The following is a 20,647-nucleotide window of genomic DNA, read 5'->3' as shown; positions in this document are numbered from 1 at the left end:
CCCCGCCCCCCTTTTTGGTCAACTACAGACTTTACTCATATTTAGGTTGCTGTATCCTATGTTTCAAACTTAATATCATTTATAAATCTTTTAGTTCTCTAGTCCCATAGGCCAGCTTCCCTCTCTTTTGACTGAAGGGTAATTTTTGTTTTTGCACCAGTTTGTTCTAGGATGGCAAGTTTCTTGTAGATTTCTCCACTGATTTTTATGATCTCTCTTTAAATCATTAATACACGTAGCCTTATTAAAAAACAAAATGAAACCATGATCAGGTTATTTACCTATACAATGAAAATCCTCTTCTTCTTCATATCCCATCTTGAGAATCTGTATGGCGATCAAAGGTATATTTACTTCACTCTCTGGTGTTTCCAACCAGAGGCTAGTAAGGCTTTTCAGAGTTTAAACTGAGGATAGATGGAAATGACAGGGATTAATTCCTGCTGCATATCCCCAAAGCACTGCTCATCACTGAAAAGTGTCTTTCGCACAAAGTATCTATGGGGTCTTGAAGTACTTTGTTTTTTTGTGATTTAAGTTTGTGAGTTTGAATTTACATAAAGGTTCAATTCAAATAAGGATTATACTTCATGCTTGTGCTATTCAAGGCACTAAGCCAATCAAATCTGGATTCCATACTAAGGTTTGTGACACTTTCCTGCCTGGCGGGCCCTTTGATGTGATGTCATGGCCAGCTGACTTCACTAAACAAATTGTAACCACTTGTTAGGATGTTGAAAAATAGCAAATATTTTTTTTCATTAAAATTTGCAAGTTTTGATCCTGTAAAATGAAGATTTTTCTAGTCGCTCTCATTAGGGTTGCCAACATTCTAATCGCACAAAACTGAAAACCTTTGCCCCAACCCTTCCCTGAGGTACCGCCCCTTCCCCCCCTGAGCCAAGGCCGCGCCCCCCCACTCACTCCATCCCTCCTCCCTCTGTCACTCACTCTCCCCCACTCTCACTCACTTTCTCATTTTCACTGGGCTGGGGTAGGGTGTGGGGTGCAGGAGGGGATGAGAGCTTCGGTTGGGGGTGCGGGCTCTAGGAGGGGGCCAGAAATGAGGGGTTCAGGGTGGAGGAGGGGGCTCTGGGCTGGGGCAGGGGGTTGAGGTGCAGGGGGGAGGAGGTGAGGGCTCTGGCTGGGGGTGCGGGCTCTGGGGTGGAGCTGGGGATGAGGGGGTTGGAGTGCAGGAAGGGGCTCCGGGCTGGGTCCGAGTGGTTCGGAGTGCAGGAGGGGGTTCTGAGCTGGGGCATGGGGTTGGGGAACAAGAGGAGGTTTGGGGTGCGGGCTCTGGGAGAGGGCTCAGGGCTGGGGCAGGGAGTTGTGGTGCTGGGGGATGCAAGGTGCAGGCTCCGGGAGGGAGTTTGGGTGTGGGAGGGGCTCAGGGCTGGGACAGGGGGTTGGGGCACGGGAGGGGGTGGGGGCCCCACATGTCCTTCAGTTCCTAGGCGGAGGGGTGGGCAGGCAGCTCCGTGCGCTGCCTCCACCCGCAGGCACTGCCCCTGCAGCTCCCATTGGCCGCTTATGGGGAGCCGTGTGGAGCCAGGTAGGGAGCCTGCCTTAGCCCCGCTGCGCCGCCGAATGGAGAGCCCCCAGGGTCCCTTTTCGACCAGGTCGAAAACCGGACACCTGGCAACCCTAGCTCTCATGAACCTCAAAGTTTTTATGTGCGATTTACAGAATGTGTCCATTTATTCTTAGTTCAGTTTTGTGGCTAAATTGATGTTGGTCCTATCCATGTAGTAACTTAAATTACAGCTAATAAGAGTGGAAATAAAATATCACTATAATTATTTTATCAAAACCTCTCCCTTTGTTTACTAACTTTCTCTCAGACCCTGTTGATTTTGAGCCTCATTTTCATTAAAGCCTCTTTATGCCACTCTGGCAATGTAAGGTGGCTTTAGAGTGGGCATAAATGTAGTTTAAACCTACTTTAAGGCCCCTTTATACTGCCAAAGCAGGGCAAAGGGGTCTTCCTGTGAATGAGGATCAGATTGTTCACATCGCACTCCCCGTCAGTACCTAGCCCGAGCTGGGCAAGCTAATGATCCAACCAGCGGACCATATTCGGTGATGAATCCTGGTCACATGCCACCTCAGGCACGTTGCGCATATGCTAAGAAGAATAAATGACCTAGGTCCCATCAATGTTGTGGGAAAGATTATAGTTCCTTTTAGGTACCAGAACCTTACTAATAATCTTTTCAGTTTGTTGATATTTTATAATAAACCCTCTTTTCCTGTGACAGGGAAATAGGGTAAATAGTGTCAGTTGTAAGATTTTTAACTTGCTGCACTTTCTCCAGTGTTACATAATACTGTTCTGACTTTCACTCTTTATTTGGGCCAGAGTGTTCCTTTCTTATTTTTAACTTTTCAATTCCATTTGTTCATTTGTCTTTTAGGAGATTTTTTGTAAGGAACATTCCACTTCAAATTGTGCACAAAATATGTGATATTTAAAAAAAAAAGTTCTGATATTAACATTACGTAATTTAACGAGGGTACCGTGGAGTATATCTGAGTTTTATCTGGCGAGATTTGTGTACTGCTCTATCGCCGACTAGGCAGAGATACACAAACGCTGCAGGCTGTTTGATCTCCTTTTAATGATTTTTTTATAAATACCTTCCTTATGTGACAATGATTTTTAGGAATTAGATTTGAAACTCTTTATAAGTAATACAGTACACACAGTAATTGTATCGTTTAAATTATTACTCTAAATTACATACTATGATTATTCATCTACCTTTATCTTCGCAATGTTGCCAACTCTCATGAATTTCCTGAGAGTCTCATGTTATTGGTGTTTTTCTTAAAGCCAGAGCTTTGAGAGTCATGAGATTCCACAAGAGTCTTAATTTTCTTAAAAAAAAAAAAAAAAAAATTCTAGTGATGCATGTGGAAGAATGCTTGAAAATGCTAAGGATAAAGGCTCAAAAACCAGAAGAAAAATAAAAAGAACTGATTTTATTTTTAAAAAAATCTCAAGATTTTTAAATTAATCTCATTTTTGGGTCTCATAATTTTTGAATATTTGGGGTTGGCAATACTGATGTTTGTTTATTCACTTTGATCTCAAATGATTTTAAATTCTGCTACTATTTCTCCATACGCAGGGACACAGTTGTCGAGGCAAACACATTTGTAAAATTGCAGGCCTAATTTGCACAAGTGACTAACACATATATACAAAATGAAAAAGGACTGCTACACCAATATTCTCCCCCCCAAGAAAGCCATGGCTTTACCTCCCCTATGTTTTGGCTACCTGAGATGACTGAACATGAGAGTGTATGGTAATCGCCCTACACCGTATACTCCCCTCCCCCTGCAGTATAATTCCCCAAAGAGGAATTTCAAAGGAACTGTGACTCAGAAGTGTGAAATGTGACTCAATATCACATCACATTTGGGGCTAAACTATAAGTCAGTATTTTCTGTCACAGAAATGATATTGTCTTATCTGGATGAAATATTATACAAAGTCAGTCTCTAATAATCACTGCAGGCCTGGGCCAAAACCCAAGGAAAACCTAGATCACTAAGTGGCTTCTTAGAGGACTAGTAACACATCATCTGAGGCAGACTACCAAGTGAAAATACAGCCCACCTGCCTTCTGGAGAGTCAAGAGCTGCACCAGGAACCCATTAGGATTTGAGGATGGGCCAGAATTAGTGGTCATTGTTAGACTTTTTTGAGAAGCGGGGGCGGGAGGGGAGTATTTTTTTCTTTCTCTGCTGGGAGGCAGTTGCTGTGAGAGGTTCCCTTGTCACCACAATATTCTGTATTTGAAACTTTCCTTATGCTCTTCTGAGCAGCTCTAACTTTCAGATTCACATGTATCTAAGATGTATCACATGTATGTAACTAACAACCCAGTCTATATATACAGTTTTGTTGTAGTCATGTCAGTCCCAGGATATTAGAGAGACAAGGTGGGTGAGGTAATATCTTTTACTGGAACAACTTCGGTGGATGAGAGAGAGACAAGCTTTCAAGCTTACACAGAACTCTTACTCAGGCCTGGTTTACACTACAGTTAGATCGACACAAGGCTTATACCGACCTAACTATGTAAGTGTCTACACTAAAATTTCACTCCTGCCAACATTACTGCCTCACTACGCTGACTTAATAACTCCACCTCCATGAGAGGCGTAGAGTCAATGTTAATGTAGTTAGACACTGCATTGCTTACATCTACTGTTACTGGCTTTCAGAAACCATCCTGCATTGCCCCACATTGACAGTACAATCAGTACAAACGCTCCTGGTGGGGACGCACACCACCAACACAGGGAGCAAAATGTAGACATGCACAAGTGATTTAATTACTGTTGCGGCTGTATGCCAACATAAGTTAGGTCCATTTAGTTTTGTAGTGTAGACATGCTCTGTCAGAGTGTCACAGCTAACTACAAGATGGAACAAATTATTTAGCATAAGGAGTTAACACATATTTCAAGGGACCACTCGAGGTAAAGTGGCCCGTTAACACCCCTCCAGTCATAAGGAGGAAAGGAAGAAAAACTGCACAACAAAAGACGAACCTGGGAGCTTAAATTCATAATTTAGCTAGACACTAAAAGTCCTGGATTGAACAGAGACACAGGTCTGGCAGCGGGCTGAGCGGGGCCGGCGGCCGGGACTCCAGCGGCCGGGACCCCGGCTGGCACATGCCGGTGGACGGAACCCCAGACTGCAGCGGGCTGAGCAGCTCAGCCTGCTGCCAGTCTGGGGTTCCATCTGCCGCCCCCACTGCCAGACTGGGGTTCCGTCCGCCGGCCCCCAGAAATGTAAAATGTATTACTGGCATGCAAAACCTTAAATTACAGTAAATAAATGAAGACTTGCCACACCACTTCTCAAATTTTGTGGACCCCTGGTGTAGACAGTGCTACAGCGCTGGGAGCCACACTCCCAGCACTGGTAGCTGTTCCATCTTGGAGGTAGTTTTATTACAGCGCAGGGAGAGCTGTCTCACAGCGCTGGAGACGTGGCTACACAGCCAACGTTAAAGCGCTGCCCGGCAGCGCTTTAATGTCGGCTGTGTAGACATACCCTTAGTTTCCCAGACCTGAAGAAGAGCTCTATGTAAGCTGGAAAGCTCGTCTCTCTTACCAACAGAAGTTGGTCCAACAAAAGTTATCTCACCCACCTTGTCAAACCAATCTATAACTTGCCTCAATAGAGTCCAGGATATTTAATAGGATGGGCTGTTTTAGAAAAACACTCCACTACTTTGGGCACAAAAACTTTTCTTTCAAAATCCAGCATGTAAGCTTAAATTTCTGATTATTTTTTTCTGAACAAATATTTCTTCTGGACAGTTTAAGGAATCCTCTCTTCACAACTACTTGCTCTATTCCCAATTAATGGATTTGAAAAACACGTACATGTTTAGGATAACAAAACAAAACATGCATTTTGCCTTGGAAAAAATGTATTCCAGGGCAACAGTTTATCATTATACTCCTTTATTTCTTACTTCATGAAAAGATGCTTAAGACAAAAGCATCAAAAAGCTAATGCTTCCATTTCAAGTAATTAGCAATGTTGTCAAAACGTGGAAATTTGGAATTTTTAAAATATATGCCAGTAAAATACAGGTTTTGGCACAATGTTTCTGGGGGAAATTATGCATTTCAGTCAGAATTCATGCCGGTTTAATACTGCAAAAAAAAAGCATCTATGAACTTTTGCATGAATTCAGAATGGTTTGACAATTTGTACCTCTATCCAATTTGCTATTTTGAATATCCACTGAAAGAGCTTTTTGTTCTTGCGATTGTTTGACAATTGGTGTTTAGACCTGTTCAGAGGGCTAGATAGTGGCCTACACTCCCTTTAGTTTGGGATCTTAAGTAAGACTGACGTGATGCATAGACCTGACTCTGGCCCTCTCTGCACAGGGGTGAATTCTCCCCCACCCCCCTGCAAATTACCTCTGTTGCATGTGTACAAGACATTGTGTGAACAATTCATTATTCATTATTGATTGTTCTTCCCCTTCAGAGTTGACTCGGCCCTTTCTTTACTCTCTAATATAGATACACTGGGTTCCATGCAGTTTATTGTGTCGGCTTTTTCAGAAGGACCTGAAAAAACAAAGTTCTTCTTTGTGTGGATGTTAATAATTCCACAGACCCTTTTGTAAGATTAGAAGTTTTCCTGGTGTCCTTGGCCCCTTCTTCATTGTGCAAGTTGCTGTACACGGATTGGTTGCTATCTTGGCGCAGCCCCAGACGTTCAGTTCATTGAGAGAGTTGATTTTTTTCAGGTGAAAGGTTTTATATTATTATCACATATTTCATTATTATATTATTTACTTAAGGCCCCAATCCTGCAGTTGGATCTAGAGCACTCTTGGCTTACGTTGGGCTCCATGTGGATGCAGAGGTCCATTCTAATAGAGCTGATTGCAGGATTGGGTCCAAAAGTCCAAAAGACTGATGGAAAATGCCGGGCATCAGTATGGTCATTATTATTCTTAATTATTTGTATCATTGCAGCAGTTAGGAGTCCCATTCAGGGACCAGGACCCCATTATGCTAGGTGCTGTGCAAGCACAGGGAAAAAAAGGGGGTCCATGTATCTCATGTGGACCAGTTTCTTTTGAAATGAGCAGAAACCTGATTTCTTTTAATGTTGGGTACTATCCATTGAAGTTTACCTGGAGAGGATTCTCTTCTTATATCACATACTCACCTTGCAAAATTCAGCAAAAGGTGACTGGCACACAGTCATGACCACAACGCTGATCCTGAAAACTGATCCTAAGGGTGTCTGTGAAGAACCCCTACTTTGGGGCTGCATGCAGGTGCAAGGATCAACCTGCATTAATCAATTTGCAGGATTAGGACCTAAGTTAGTTATACAATTAAGAAAAAATTCAAGTGCAGTTACTAGTGTTACCAATGAAGGTAAGGTCTGAGGACTTCAGAAGGACTTAGATCAAGCCTTAACTGTATGTTCCATGAAATAATGTGGAACAGTTTTACATTAACTATGTAATTAACCTTTATTACCAATGTAATGTATGTTTTCTGATCAGCAAAGGCTTCAGGCAGAGATGAAACAGAAACATTTACTTGCTGTGACAAAGACAGTGACTGTCTGGGCAGAGTTCTTGTTTATTTGCTGTATAGGAAAACTTTCATTGGAGCTATGTGAATATGCAGGGTAAATTGTATATAAATTTTAAAATTCAGATCTCATTGAGTGTATTTTCTTATCTTCAGAATCACAAATGTTCACCAGTTAGATAAAAAAAAGACATGTTTTCCTAATTAGATAATCTCCAAACCACAATTCAGTCTCTTTTTTATGCTGTTACAATATAAATATTGTAAAATAACAGCATCACATTTGAGGTGTCTTATGTAGCACATTTAAAAATATATATTAATGTAGACCAAAATAAAACACAATTCCACTCTCCAGTGTGTGACTCCAATATTTACAAGACCCTCTAATTGATTGTTTACTCCATTTATCGGTTTCTTTTGGTGGAGGAAGGAAGCATTATGTTGGGCTACTAATTTACTTAATTGTTTCAGGCTTATGCAAGGAAAACGAATAAGGGATCACATTTAAGCTGATCCCTCAAACTTCTCTCCCAAAAAAGTCACATCTATAGAGTTTAACTGTTATGTGCCTGCTAATAAATATTTAAGAGGTTCCATTTTATTTTTTTAATTTATTTGTTTGCAAAAAATGACCACAGTGTTGAAAGAACTGTAACAACGAAGAAAAGTGTTTTATTTGTGAATATATTACAAGTTTCTATCCTATTTTTCCTTCTTTATAGCTGCAGTCAGCGTGGGCAAGCATGACAGCTGCTCAAACTCGGCAAACTTCCAAGGAGTTGAGTGTATGCCTGACCGATGTGTCATGGAAGAGTCTGAGAGTCCAGGTGAGAGCCCTTTAAAGATAGTCCCCAAGTATCAAATGATAAATATGACACAGCTTTTGAGCCAATCAAATAAAGCACATTGTAATGCTGCTTCCTTTTTAGCAGCTGCAATGTCAAATTAATGGTCACCTCCTGGGGTCATAGTGTGGAGCTGTTATCCTTTCCTCTTTCATCAAGCATTCAAGTCCTAGAAAGGATAAAGGCTTTATGACCAAAAAGAAAACTGACACTACTAGTTCATTATAATTAGTTTTGGACTAAACTGCTTAGTTAATATATGTACAGTGTCTGACCCTTTGAAGGTAGAGTAAGATTATGAAAAATTAGAAGGATTGTCCCTACTATAGCTGAATATAAAGCAGCCGTTCGGATGCTATAGGTCTGGAGAAAAGCAAATTGACAGTGTTATAACCTGATTCCTTTTTCAAATCAACTCACAGTAGTTATTTCAATTAATGATTTTTAACATTGAAATTATTAATTGCAGTGATGTACATAAGCTGCATCCCCTTCTAGTGGCTATGGGATTTGTCTTAATGTTGCTTATTTCTCTATGTATGGTATATGTAATAATCTTATTAATTGAATCTGAAGGGAGAGCAATTAAATGTAAAGTGCATCTAATTGTGTCTGATTAAAAACATAGTGTGTGATTAAATTTTAAAAAAGGTAAGCAAGGTGTGGGTCTGGCCCACATACCAGCGTGTACGTAACATGTACACAGTATTCCTTAGTGAAAGAGTTAAACATCTTTTTTTCACTTGATATTTTCCTTTCCTGCTTTATCTGGTTTCTGTGTACCCTCTTGCATCTTTGTGTGCTGATCCGTGTATCATATTTTTGATTCATCCTCTCTGCGGCCTGTCAGCTTAGTTAAGAGATTTCCAAATCTTGCAGCCTGCACTGACAGGGGGCAGCTGCCAACAGTCCCCTGATCCTTCCCCAAGGAGCTCTGCTGAGATTTAATTTTCAGTGAAAGGGTGCAGTCTGAAATCCATGTCAGGTCCCCTAAGTCATCTCAGAACCCAGATAGGACCCATGGCTATGGGATTATATTTCAGTGCACTCCACTCCTTCAAGATTCCTTGGGAGTTGAACTGCTGTCATGTACCTGATTTGAACTACATTTCCTTTTCATCTTTTCCACAGAAATGAGCAATGGTATATATTAGAATAAGTGAAATCAGTGAATTGTAAATCTGCACCTATTTTCAAACCATTTTGGCTTGATCTCACTACTTCGCAGCAAAATGCAGCATTGGATTTAAAAATAAAAGGTACCAGGGTTAGGAAACACATTTAATTCCGTACTTCAGTTATACCAAACCATTGATGGTACCATACTTTAAGGCTTATGCCCTTCAGGAACTGTCTATAAACCTTTCTAGAACTGTTACAGATAACAAATGTACAGCCTCATTTTTTATCTGTTTTGGACAGAAGTTAGAAAGAATTAATTAAAGGTTAATAGTCATAACTGGTTCAGGTGAGAATTAATTTAGGACTCCCTCTGCCTAAAGATGATATGTATTAATTTTAACCTTCCTTTAAGTTGTTTTGGGTGACTGAATGTGCCTGGCACTGGATGGGAGTGTAGAATATATAGTTCTGCATACCATATGTGGGTGTGAAATAAAGAAAAGGATGTAAAACTGTCCAGCGGTGAATATTGATTGGGAAAAATGTGTGTTGAGAAAGAATCTAAACTTAAAAACTGAGTTTCATTCTGTCCATCTGACATCATTAAACTGCTAATAAACAATGAATTACTCTGGCTTTTCTCTCTGCCCATTCCTGCATTTTAAGACATCTTGCCTTGTAGGTCTGAAAATCTCTGGAGATTTCACTACTGGTCTCACTGCTTTCCACTGAGAATTTGTGGCTTGGTTGTCATGGAGACATCGTATTTCTCCAAGAATTGCTCATATTGATCCGTGGACAGGCGTAAATGGCCAGGCGACTGTGAGGAGTAAAGGGGGCTGGGCAGTACTATAAAATGACCAGAGGTTATGGGTCGGAAATAAGCTCATAGCAAACACTTAGGTAAAGAGAAAGAAACAGTTTCATTTTGTTTCAGGATTTCGTTTTTGCACTTTGTGCCATTGTCTTCTTTCACTATAGACTGAAAGAAACTTGTTAGTCACTTGTCATGTCAGATCTTTGGTGCTTGTCCTGACACAGCTGTCAGCCTTCCAGCTCTGTGCAGTTCAGGGACACACAACAAAGAGCCAGCAACATGAATTATTTATTGCTCCTTGTGTGGATGAAATTCTGTGATAAGAAATTAAGACACTTCTGACAGAAGCGTTTGTTTGAAAAGAAAGATTTTGGTGATAGAATGCTTGAAGCTTACCACTTACTTTTTGTAGGCAAACATTAAAACAGTAACATAACATTTAGTTGGGTACTATTTTCTTTAGTCTTTGTCACATGTTTTTACTTTGTAGCATATTTTACTATTTGAGAGCATGAAGGATGTCAGCATTTAACTTGATGAAACCTACAACTTCAGAATCTGTGTCCCATGAATTCAAAGCCAGGGAAAACTTAGAAGCTCCACCTAAGCTGTTATTAAAAAGTGACCTATATATGTTTGCAGGGTAGTTTGCATTTTGCTTACAGTACTTTGTCATGTGCTGCATTTCCTACAGAAACACCAGTAAGGAGTATATTGACTTTACCGTCTCTTTTGATGACGTTAGGGTGAAAGTACTACAGTGCATCTTCAAAGAGCTCTATAAGTATTCTTAGAAAGGTACTTTACTATATTTATTGGAACCAGTATGGGTTAATACACTCCCTCCCACTGCTGCAAATTTGGCCTCAAGCAATCACAGAAAAGGGCATATACCCAGGTGAATAGCAGGAATCCATTAGACAAGCCAAGAAAATAATCTGGGATTTACCTATAATTTTCAGTGTTCATAATATGGTATGACTAGTCTCTGACAGGTAATAGAACCCCTCAGCCTGCACTTTCCTCTTGGATAATTCATTAGTAAACATTTTTCACCTGCACCAGACACAGATAAATATCAGACTAGGGTTTCTTGCCTGGGCAAACTGGATTTTAGTTGCTCTCTTGCATGTACCTACAAGATGCCATTACCTGAGATAGTGGCTCATGTTTGTATCAGCCCTCACACAGAAAAAATGCTTCTTCTATCTCAGATGTCTAATACTAGGTTTGTGTCTGCCACTTCCCTACATGCTGAGGACTACTTCTCTCTAACATGCAAAGCCATGGCTCTTTAAACTTGTCCCTGCTTTGGCCTGTAACACCATAATCAAATAATGTCAACACTGTGTTAGAGAACTGGTTATCTAGGCATATCAAAACACTTTACAAATATTAACTGATCCTCGCAATGTCCCGGTGAGGTAGGGGTTACCACCACATCTTCCAGGTTGGGAAACTGCAACACAGAGGTGTTAAGTGACTTGCCCAAGCTAATGCATCAAGTCTGTGGCAGAGCTGGGAATAGAACCCAGATGTCCTGACTCCTACTCCGGAGCACTAGACCATGCTTCCTCTTATAGGGAGCTTAGGTACCTTTCCTGTCCAGGGAGGAGTATCGTTGCAGGCATACTTTCCCCACCACCCATGCAGAAGTCTCTTGGGAGCATTATGGGGATCTAGCTCCATGGAATTGGAGGGGACCAGACAAAGATTCTTTGAATTTTACCCACTGAAACATGGAGAGAAAGCAGCACAAGTTAATGCAGCCTGAGATTTCTTTGCCTTCTGTGCTGTCCTTTAGCACAGACCCAGTAATGGGAGCCCCTGAAAGCCTGTCTCATGCAGGACCAGTGTTGTCTAGGGATAGATGAGAGCAAGTGGGGCCAGGAGGAAGAACATAGTCAATGCACATTGGCATAAATGTCCCTTGCCTACTTTGGACCTCCCAGCACAAATCTTGCCATATTCATCAGGTAAGCAGGTAGAAACCCAGGTATTTCCAGTGGTAGTGAGGACACATCACGCTCCTCCAATGGAAGAGTGAGTAAGAAGCTGGAGGTTGAAACTAGCAGAGCATTTTCTCCCCTGTGTGGGTGTAATGGAGTATACAAACACCATGCAGGAGACAACGGGATTAAGGAGGCCCTGTGGGCCCAAGCAGCCCTGCCCCACCACACCCTCAAGGCCTGCACAAGCTGGAGGAAGAGCTTAACAAGGGAAGCAGAGTAGCTCAGTTACAGGCAGTGATGTGCACTCTGAATTCCTGGGAAGGAAGTCCCACAGGAGCTCCTGCTGCCTGAGGCCTGGTGATACTGACTTGGCCAAGCGTGCAAAAGAGGGACTGGTGACTTCTGAAGGTTAGAAACTTAGTTTGTATATTCAGTTATTTACTTTATCCTGTGGGAAGAGGAGGTACTGGTAGGAAGTGATCCAGAGAGGCAGCTGCATAGCACCTCCAAGCGCAGGGCTTAGCTGCCTACCACTGGGCCCAGGATTGGAGTGTGGTAGAGGGTGGGACCAGGCTCCCCTACCAGCACCTAAAGAGGTGACAGTGATAGATGTCTGTCCCTCAGCAGGGAATGTAGTTGGGGAAGGCCCCAAAGGTCCCTGAGTCCAGCCCCCAAGACCCTGTCTCAAGGGAGAAGCCCTTGCTAATTTCTGAAGACTTCCACATTATTGGAGTCTTTATATGTGCCCAGAAGGGGGTGGACTTGAATGTGTGTCCTGGCCAGAGGGCTGAGTTGCTGAAAGGACAGACCACCTTAGGGAAGAGGTGTAGTGAGAAAGCGGAGTGCCCAGGAGGAAGACAATCTGCCATACCCTTGCCTGACCACTAGGCAGCACTGGCTGTGAGTTTTCCCCTTCAGAGTGGGTCTTTGCTGTTTAAAGGAGAGTGGGACCCTATGTGATGGCCTTCAAAAGTCTGTCAGTACCTCTTTGGTTAAGCCAAGAACATTCATTTGTGCATCTTAAATCCCTCCTGTCACTTCACACTGAAAACATTGCTTCTAAATATTTTGCCCCTCATTCTCTAACCAGCCTGACCAGAATAAAATTCTGCTTGTATTTCAGACACTAGTGAAAAATCCCTATAGTTTCACACCTTGCTTAGTTTCATGTACCAGAAAATCCTGAGCACAAATGTGGGGGACAACAATCTGTGGCACTCCCTGAGATTTCATTTGTGAGATATAGCACTACACTAGGTGGGAAAATAAATCAAAAAGGAAAGATTCAATTGGCCAAGTGCACCTGAGAGCCATGAATATGCAGCACTGAGAGTGACTGTGTTGTTAAGAGACTGGTTATAATCACCCTTTAGAATACCTGATTAACACTCCAGTGAATGCAACTCTAAGGTATGTTATGTAGATCAATGCAGTACCACTTATAGCTGTAGATCAATATCCCGTTTGTTGGAACTTGATACTCAAATCGAGGTTTTTCCATTAAATTTTACAACTGTGGAGCACCTTATGAAAAATTAAGGCTATTTTTTCCTTTTTCTGGCTCAGGTACCAATATCACAGCAAAAAATAGGTAACAGTAAACAAGGACGGATTCAGGAATGGAATGTTAGCAATTGCTGATGATGCATGAAGCAGAAAGAATGTGGAATGTATGGACAACCCATTAATCATAACCACAGATAACACATACTGGTCATGGTCTGTGTTAAATAAAACTTTATAAACATTTTATCATAGTAACTGTATGATAGTATTAAAATATACCATGTGCCATTTAGAATTCAGTTTCAAAGTATCAAATTATTATTCTATTTTTTTCCACATGAAATTAGGGAGTAAATCAAGAAGACTGCATAGTGTGGTATGAAAAAATGTTTTATATCTATACAAATATAAATTGATATCTACTTTTAAGGAATCTAATCTCCTGGATTTTTGGCTGTAATTATTAGGACTGCAAAAGAATTGACTGCTTTTATCTCTCCCTCTCTATTCTTACCTTATCTCTTCATTGCATCCACTTAAACAGTGGCTTATAAAATACCTAGTACAAGCAATATTTTAAATTTAGGCTATAAGTATTATCATACATCAGCTAGGAAAATTCATGCGACTAAAAATTGGATTGATTGACTAATTCCCATTTCTGGGAGACTCTTGATAAATTGTGACAGGACTAAGATGTCATACCTGAATAGTATAAATCACTATTACTCTTATTTCCACTTATTCTGTGAGTCCAGTTGAGAGAATGCATGCATTCCGTCTGCAAGTGAAGTGCAAATGCAATCATCTGTTAGCATTTAAAAAGAATTAGCTGTCTCCTTCCAAAATTGGGAAGTTTTGCACATCTAAAGAAAATTTGTGTTGAATTGCTTTGAGAAGATACATATGCGCTCTCAAGCCAATTTGATTTCTATGTTGCTTTTTGTGATGTCTGCTCTTTGAGGGGGTAAAATATTTTGTGGTTGTAGATTGCGGTATACTTGAATACTAGCATAATGTTGATGCATAGCTTAATTTCACTACAAGAGTGTTGAGGGTTTTTATCATTTTATAAAGTGATTTATCACAAACTCTTTTAAACAAGTGAAACCGTGCCTATTAATCACACCACAGAATGTTCCAAAGTCAAATGAATACATTTGTTTTCCAGATGAGATGAAACAGCATCCTTGGATATCCAAGGTGTGTTCCTGCAAGGTGTGTTAGATAAGCCTGTTCATTCAATGGAACTAGAAGGTGGTCAAGTACAGCAGAAGAACTGAAAATACAGGACTCTTTCATAGGGGAACAGATATTCTTTACTGTGTTTTGATACAAGAAATATTCAATGTATGTTATTTATCACTATACCTTTCAGAATTAATTTTCAAAAATTTCTTTCATATCTGCTTTTCTCTTCTCAGTTATTGGTTCCATGTACAATGACAGCCCTTCAGTAGAGTCACATTGATTGAATATAATCTAGATTTTTGTTAACATATGCAACATTACATGATTCCTTGTTCTTGAGATGTTTTTCCACTAACAGAAGGAATGACTCCCAATCTCAAGACAGAGACATTTTGTCATTATTAGTAAAATTCACTTTAGAAGTATTATGGTAAATCTGTTTGGTAAATATTACACTTGACATAAATTTGAAGATTTAAATTAATGTTATATGTTCTCTGTCTTGTTACTAAACTACGTTTATTACTGATAACATTTAAATGTGGGGAAGACCAAATATATTTAAAACAACTTGTGCATCAATGTTTGCCTGAATTTAAAGAAAAAAATGTAAGCATTTAATTAAACTGAAAATTAAAAATTAATGTGTGTGATTGCATTGTAGGTAAGTGATTCTGCAAATATCAATTTTAGGGGAAAAAATTGTGTGTACATGTCAATGTCAATATGACATTTGGAGAAAGCTACCCATAGCAATCCCTGTTGAAATGGTGCAGTGAGTAGAGGTGCTGTTCACATTCCTCAGAATGTGGAATTTCAATATGTATTTGCAGTGCAGATATAGATAAAACACAGACTTCACACGCTTACATGCTTGAGTCTTGTCTAGATCTTGTGCTATGTGGGCCACATTCTGCTCACTTATTCTGGAGTAACTTCACTGACCTCACTAGACTTTATTCCAGATTTACACAGGTGTAATTGAAAGCAGGATATGACCCATATTGTCACCTGAGATAAATCCATGGTTAATCTACCTCTCAGTGTTTATGATAAAAGCAGAAATACAAATGAGAAAGTAAAACATGATTAATTTATAACTACCCCTAGCAAAATACATAATATGCAATTTCACAGATGGCAGCCAGTAATCCAAAATGTGAGTGGGAGCATGTGAGTGAGGCCTCATTCTTGCCTTCACCACCTTCTAGTCTTAATGGCAGTCTCTTATTTCTATAAGCAGAAGCCCAAGTCTTGATATTTTGCTTCTGTGGATAGTGATGCTTTCAGAGGCATTGCTTAAGCCATGATCCTTCTAACAACTCTTCCATTTCTTATGTAAAATGCATCATCTTGGCAGCTTATGAGTATTGCAGCCATGTTCCTGTGTTGTATTAGTGCACCTTTTATCAGTGGATCATACTATTCTTTTTTGCACTGCATAGTCACATCCCTATCTAAGGATCCAGTTCTGAATTCTGTAACTATTACTGTTCTTGAGTAGACTTAGGCTTGTCTACACTGGCAAGTGAACAACACAACTTTTGTTGTTCAGAGGTGTTAAAAAAAAAACAACACACACCCCCCAAAAGACAAAAGTTTTGTCGAGAAAAAGCGCTGGTGTGAACAGCGCTTTGTCGGCAGAAGCACTCTCTGCCGCCAAAGCTACCGCCGCTCATTGGGGGTAGAAGGTTTTGTCAGCGGGAGAGCTCTCTCTCCCACTGACAAACAGCGGCTACACTGCACACCTTTTAGCGGCATGGCTGTAGCAGCACAGCCGTATCACTAAAAGCTGTGTAGTGTAGACAAAGTCTTACTCACCTCATCCTCTTCTTCAATGCAAAGGCTGCAAATTGGGCCCAAAACTGTTTCCACCAAAGCAGTAGACTCTCTCTTCCAAAAGCTATGGGTCAAAGGATGTTGCATAGATCAAGGAATTAGTATTGTCCACAATATCCTGTAGTGTTGTGGTAACAACTACATTTGTGCAACATGATGTTTGATTGCTTGCTTTTAATTCTACAAAGCACTGCATACCAGCAGACTGCCAATACTGATAACACTTTGAAATGCTTTATGCAGTGAAGATTGGTGTTTGGCACATGCTTCTGCATGCCATTGTTTATTCGCTTTGTGCTAATTATAATTGCAAGTATCTGCAAGGTAATGCATTAACTTTTTTATTGGGTGCATTTATTGTCCTGGAGAGTATTTCCAAATGGTGTTTGGGTGCCTTTTAAACATAGGCGTACCAACAGAGGCTGAAGACCAACTTATGCTTAGGACAACATATTTGTACCTACTTAACCACTTTACATCTATATACAGAAATATGCATTAACATCCTACATTTACAAGCAGTATCTATGAGCCACAATGGCTAAGAAAAACATCCCTATTCTAATGCAATCTGATACACCTTTGCAGTGATACTTATTAGATATTTTTATTTTATAAGGCAGTTACAAGGTGTTTGCAAATGTATTTTTCAGTTGCATTAAGTTAAAGGGACTCCATCAAAATGAAAGTCATAGTCTAATACTTTAGTGTCCTTATCAGGATTGTAGTTATATCAAGTTTTCAAAAATGCCCAGGTAAGCTAGGAGCCTAAGTTCCATTTTCAAAAGTCATAAGTATTTTTCATAAGTAAATCCTCATAAGTCAGTGAGACTTAGGTTGCTATGTCACTTGGGCATTTTTGAAAATTTTACCCATAATCCATTGCATGATTTTAAAAATATACTTTAAAATAGAATTTACTTTTCACCAGAGATGGGTCCAAACCAAAATTCCATACCTAGGAACCCTTTCGAAACTTGGAATTTCCAGTGCAAATGTGGATATAGATCAGAATTTTGCACCTGGCTCCTATCTCTTCTAATGGGCTGCTTCAAATTCTCAGATCCAAACATTGCAATATTTGGATTAGGATGCATATTAACAGTCCAAAATTCAGCAGTTTGATCTCTGATGTGCTGTTGACTTATTTTTAACCTTGAACAGTGAAACAAACACCAATTGTTTCAATTTCAGGATTATATGTACTTGCACAATGCTGTTGTGTTTGAGTGTTCCAGGGAAACGTTTTAATAATAATAATAATAAGTCTGCTGCTTTCAGAGGTGCAGATGTTCCCCTCAAATTATGCTGGTAGAAAGAAGTGTGCACATAACTAAGGTGTGTTCACAGAGAAGGGGAAGAGTAATTGGTCTGTGCAATGTTTTCAAACCTCAGCCCCGTGAAAGCTCTTCTGCAAGCACACAGGGGTGGGGCATATAGAGGTGAAGTGAGTGGAACAGCCACCCTGTGCAGCATGGTGTCTCCTATGGAATAAGCAGCATTACCTCTCTATAGTTTTTTCTCCTCCCTTTGGAGGAGTATGGCAGTTACAGTGCAGATTCAGGAGAGAGAGGCAGTGGGAACACGGGGCTTGAGGTGGTTGTGCTGCCAGGTCTGAGGGATTGGCCAGAGAGCACCACAGTGGGACAGCTCTCTATGCTACTACTGGTTTGGGATCTGTGAAGACAGAAGACTGGTTCTCAAACAGGACAAAGGTTTTTGCTGAGTTTACGCGTCATGCATCTTTTCCCAGTGTTAGCAGAAGAAACTCCACAAGCTGATCCTCCCACTTTTCCATTCCTGTAGGTTTTCCCTGTGAAAGGCAAGAGCCAAGTCAATGACATTTTTAAGAAATCATGAGAGCATTTATATTCATAATAGGTTTGCTTTGTTTTTTAAACCTTGAATGTGCAGGGTGTAATGTTATTACTACAGCTCCAATATTAGCATGTGAATTTCCAAATCCATCACCTCAATTTAAGGGCAGTAATTTCCATTTTGCTGCAACATGAAGTTTAACAGATGACTGACTCAGGGATCCTCTCTCACTAAGACATGCAATAAGTTTTGCACTTTTGAATGGCACCTGTTGAAAAAGGTCAAGTGTATGCAAGTGCAGATGTACTCCCAAATGCCTGCACAATTATCTATTTTGCACAGACATTTCAATAGTAGGGCAGATGTGATAGCCAAGAGGTATAAACAATACAGTTAGGGTTACCATTCGTCCGGATTTACCCGGACATGTCCTCCTTTTTGTGCTAAAAATAGCGTCCGGGGGGAATTTGTAAAGCACTCACAATGTCCGGGATTTCCCCCCTCCCCCGGAGCGGCTGGGAGGGCTGCAGGAAAGTCCCGGGCTGGACTCCGGAGCAGCTGGAGAGGAGCTCCGCCCTGCATTCTGAGCAAGTGTCTCAGCACAAAGTGCAGCCCTCCCCTTTTGCAACTGGGAGCGGTTACTGCCATGCAGCGTAGCAAAACGGGAGCGAGAGCACTTTGTGCTGATACAAGGGCAGCTCTCCCCTGCAACCCGGTCCGGGCCAGGGACCGGGTTTTGTTGTGCTGGGGAGCTTAGCCACGTGTCCGGCTCGCACAGAGCCCAACACCCTGTTCTGAGCAGCAGGGTAAGGGGGGCAGGAGAAGGGGCAGGGAGGTTCTGGAGGGGGCAGTCAAGAAACGGGGGGGGGCTTTTTGGGGGGAGTGGAGAAAGTTTTGGGCAGTCAGGGTACAGGTAGGGGGTAGGGTCCTGGTGGGCAGTTGGGGGGGGGGTCTTAGGAGGGGGCAGTTAGGGGACAAGGAACAGGGAGTCTTAGGTAGGGGGTGGGGTTCTGGAGGGAAGTTAGGAGCAGGGGTCCCAGGAGGGGGCAGTCAGGGGACAAGGAGCGGGGGGGGTAGGGGGCTGGGAGTTCTGGGGGGGAGCTGTCAGGGGGCAGGAGTGGGGAGAGGGATCGGAGCAGTCAGGGGACAGGGAGCAGAGGGGTTTAGATGGGTTGGGAGTTCTGGGGGGGGCTGTCAGGGGGCAGGAGTGCGGAGAGGGATCGGAGCAGTCAGGGGACAGGGAGCAGAGGGGTTTAGATGGGTTGGGAGTTCTGGGGGGGAGCTGTCAGGGGGCAGGAGTGGGGAGAGGGATCGGAGCAGTCGGGACAGGGAGCAGAGGGGTTTAGATGGGTTGGGAGTTCTGGGGGGGTCTGTCAGGGGGTGGGGAGTGGTTGGATGGGGCGTGGGAGTCCCAGGGGTCTGTCTGGGGGTGGGGGTGTGGATAAAGGTTGGGGCAGTCAGGGGACAAGAGGCAGGGAGGCTTAGATAGTCCTGGGGGGCAGTTAGGGGCAGGGGTCCCAGGAGGGGGTAGTCAGGGGACAAGGAACGGGGGGAGGGTTGGGAGGTCAGGGGGGGCGGGAAGTGGGAGGGGCGGGGCTAGGGCGGGGCTTCTCCCGTCCTCTTTTTTGCTCGCTGAAATATGGTAACCCTACAGTTAGTTGAGATGAAGCAATTCAGTTTATTAAATACTACTTCTGATTATACAAGATTATCAAGTTTACTAATGTTTGCAGGAAGATTTCAGCATGAGGTTGTAAACACAATTGTTGTCCAAATTGGAGAATAAAACTTTAACTGTACCTCTGTTTTTCATCTGTGTACCTTTAAGAAGCTTATCTAAAGCAGAGATGGTTGTACTCTGAGTTTACATTAAGAATCATGTAGAATTAGGAGTGGATTCTGCTGTCACTCCTTGGGAAAAACTTCCAGTGGAAACAGCATCTCAATGATAAATACATTTAAGCATTGCTATGTCCATTATTCCTGTTCCATGCAAAACAAGGCTGATAGTTTTTTCAAATGCCATAAGGATGGATTTCCCATTACAGTTACTCAGCAGCAAAAATATAAAGAACATCCTGAACAAAATATAATTCACTCTATTTTCCTTTATCCTTCAAATCTTGCAAAGTAATGTGCAGACTTCTGAACCCTAGAGATATTGGTAAGTTGCTCTTTGTACTAAATGTCTCTGTGGATTTCCCATGTACAGTATCAAGATAGTAAAAAGCATGTAATTTATTTTCATAGCTCTAACATATATAATTTGACAGGCAGACTCTCTACAGATCTCCCCTGTAAATGCAGTGCATCTGTTGTTTGTTTTGGTGTATAGTCTTCCTGCCATGTAGATGGCAGCAACACTCAAGCCTTGAAATTCACATCAGCTTTTAGTGAAGCTTCATTCCACAACACATTGTTCAAGAATATTTGTTGACATGACATAAAAGGCT

General features: G+C 41.6%; 1 protein-coding gene across 2 annotated transcripts in view; it reads left to right on the top strand.

Annotated features, from left to right (window-relative positions):
* WDR72 (WD repeat domain 72) overlaps positions 1 to 15,170 on the top strand; it is a 214,804-nt gene extending 199,634 nt beyond the window's left edge. For both annotated transcript variants that reach the window (XM_054042143.1, XM_054042142.1), the window contains 2 exons: positions 7,827 to 7,931; positions 14,518 to 15,170. In XM_054042143.1, the coding sequence (XP_053898118.1) occupies positions 7,827 to 7,931; positions 14,518 to 14,573 (161 nt within the window). In that variant the 3' untranslated portion in view covers positions 14,574 to 15,170. The remainder of the gene's footprint in view (positions 1 to 7,826; positions 7,932 to 14,517) is intronic.
* The last annotated feature ends 5,477 nt before the right edge of the window (positions 15,171 to 20,647 follow it).

The sequence above is a fragment of the Malaclemys terrapin genome, chromosome 10 (assembly GCF_027887155.1).
Source record: "Malaclemys terrapin pileata isolate rMalTer1 chromosome 10, rMalTer1.hap1, whole genome shotgun sequence".
Classification (NCBI taxonomy): Eukaryota; Metazoa; Chordata; order Testudines; family Emydidae; genus Malaclemys; species Malaclemys terrapin.
The sequence above is the reverse complement of the archived record's forward strand: the minus strand, read 5'-3'. Positions and strand labels throughout refer to the sequence as shown.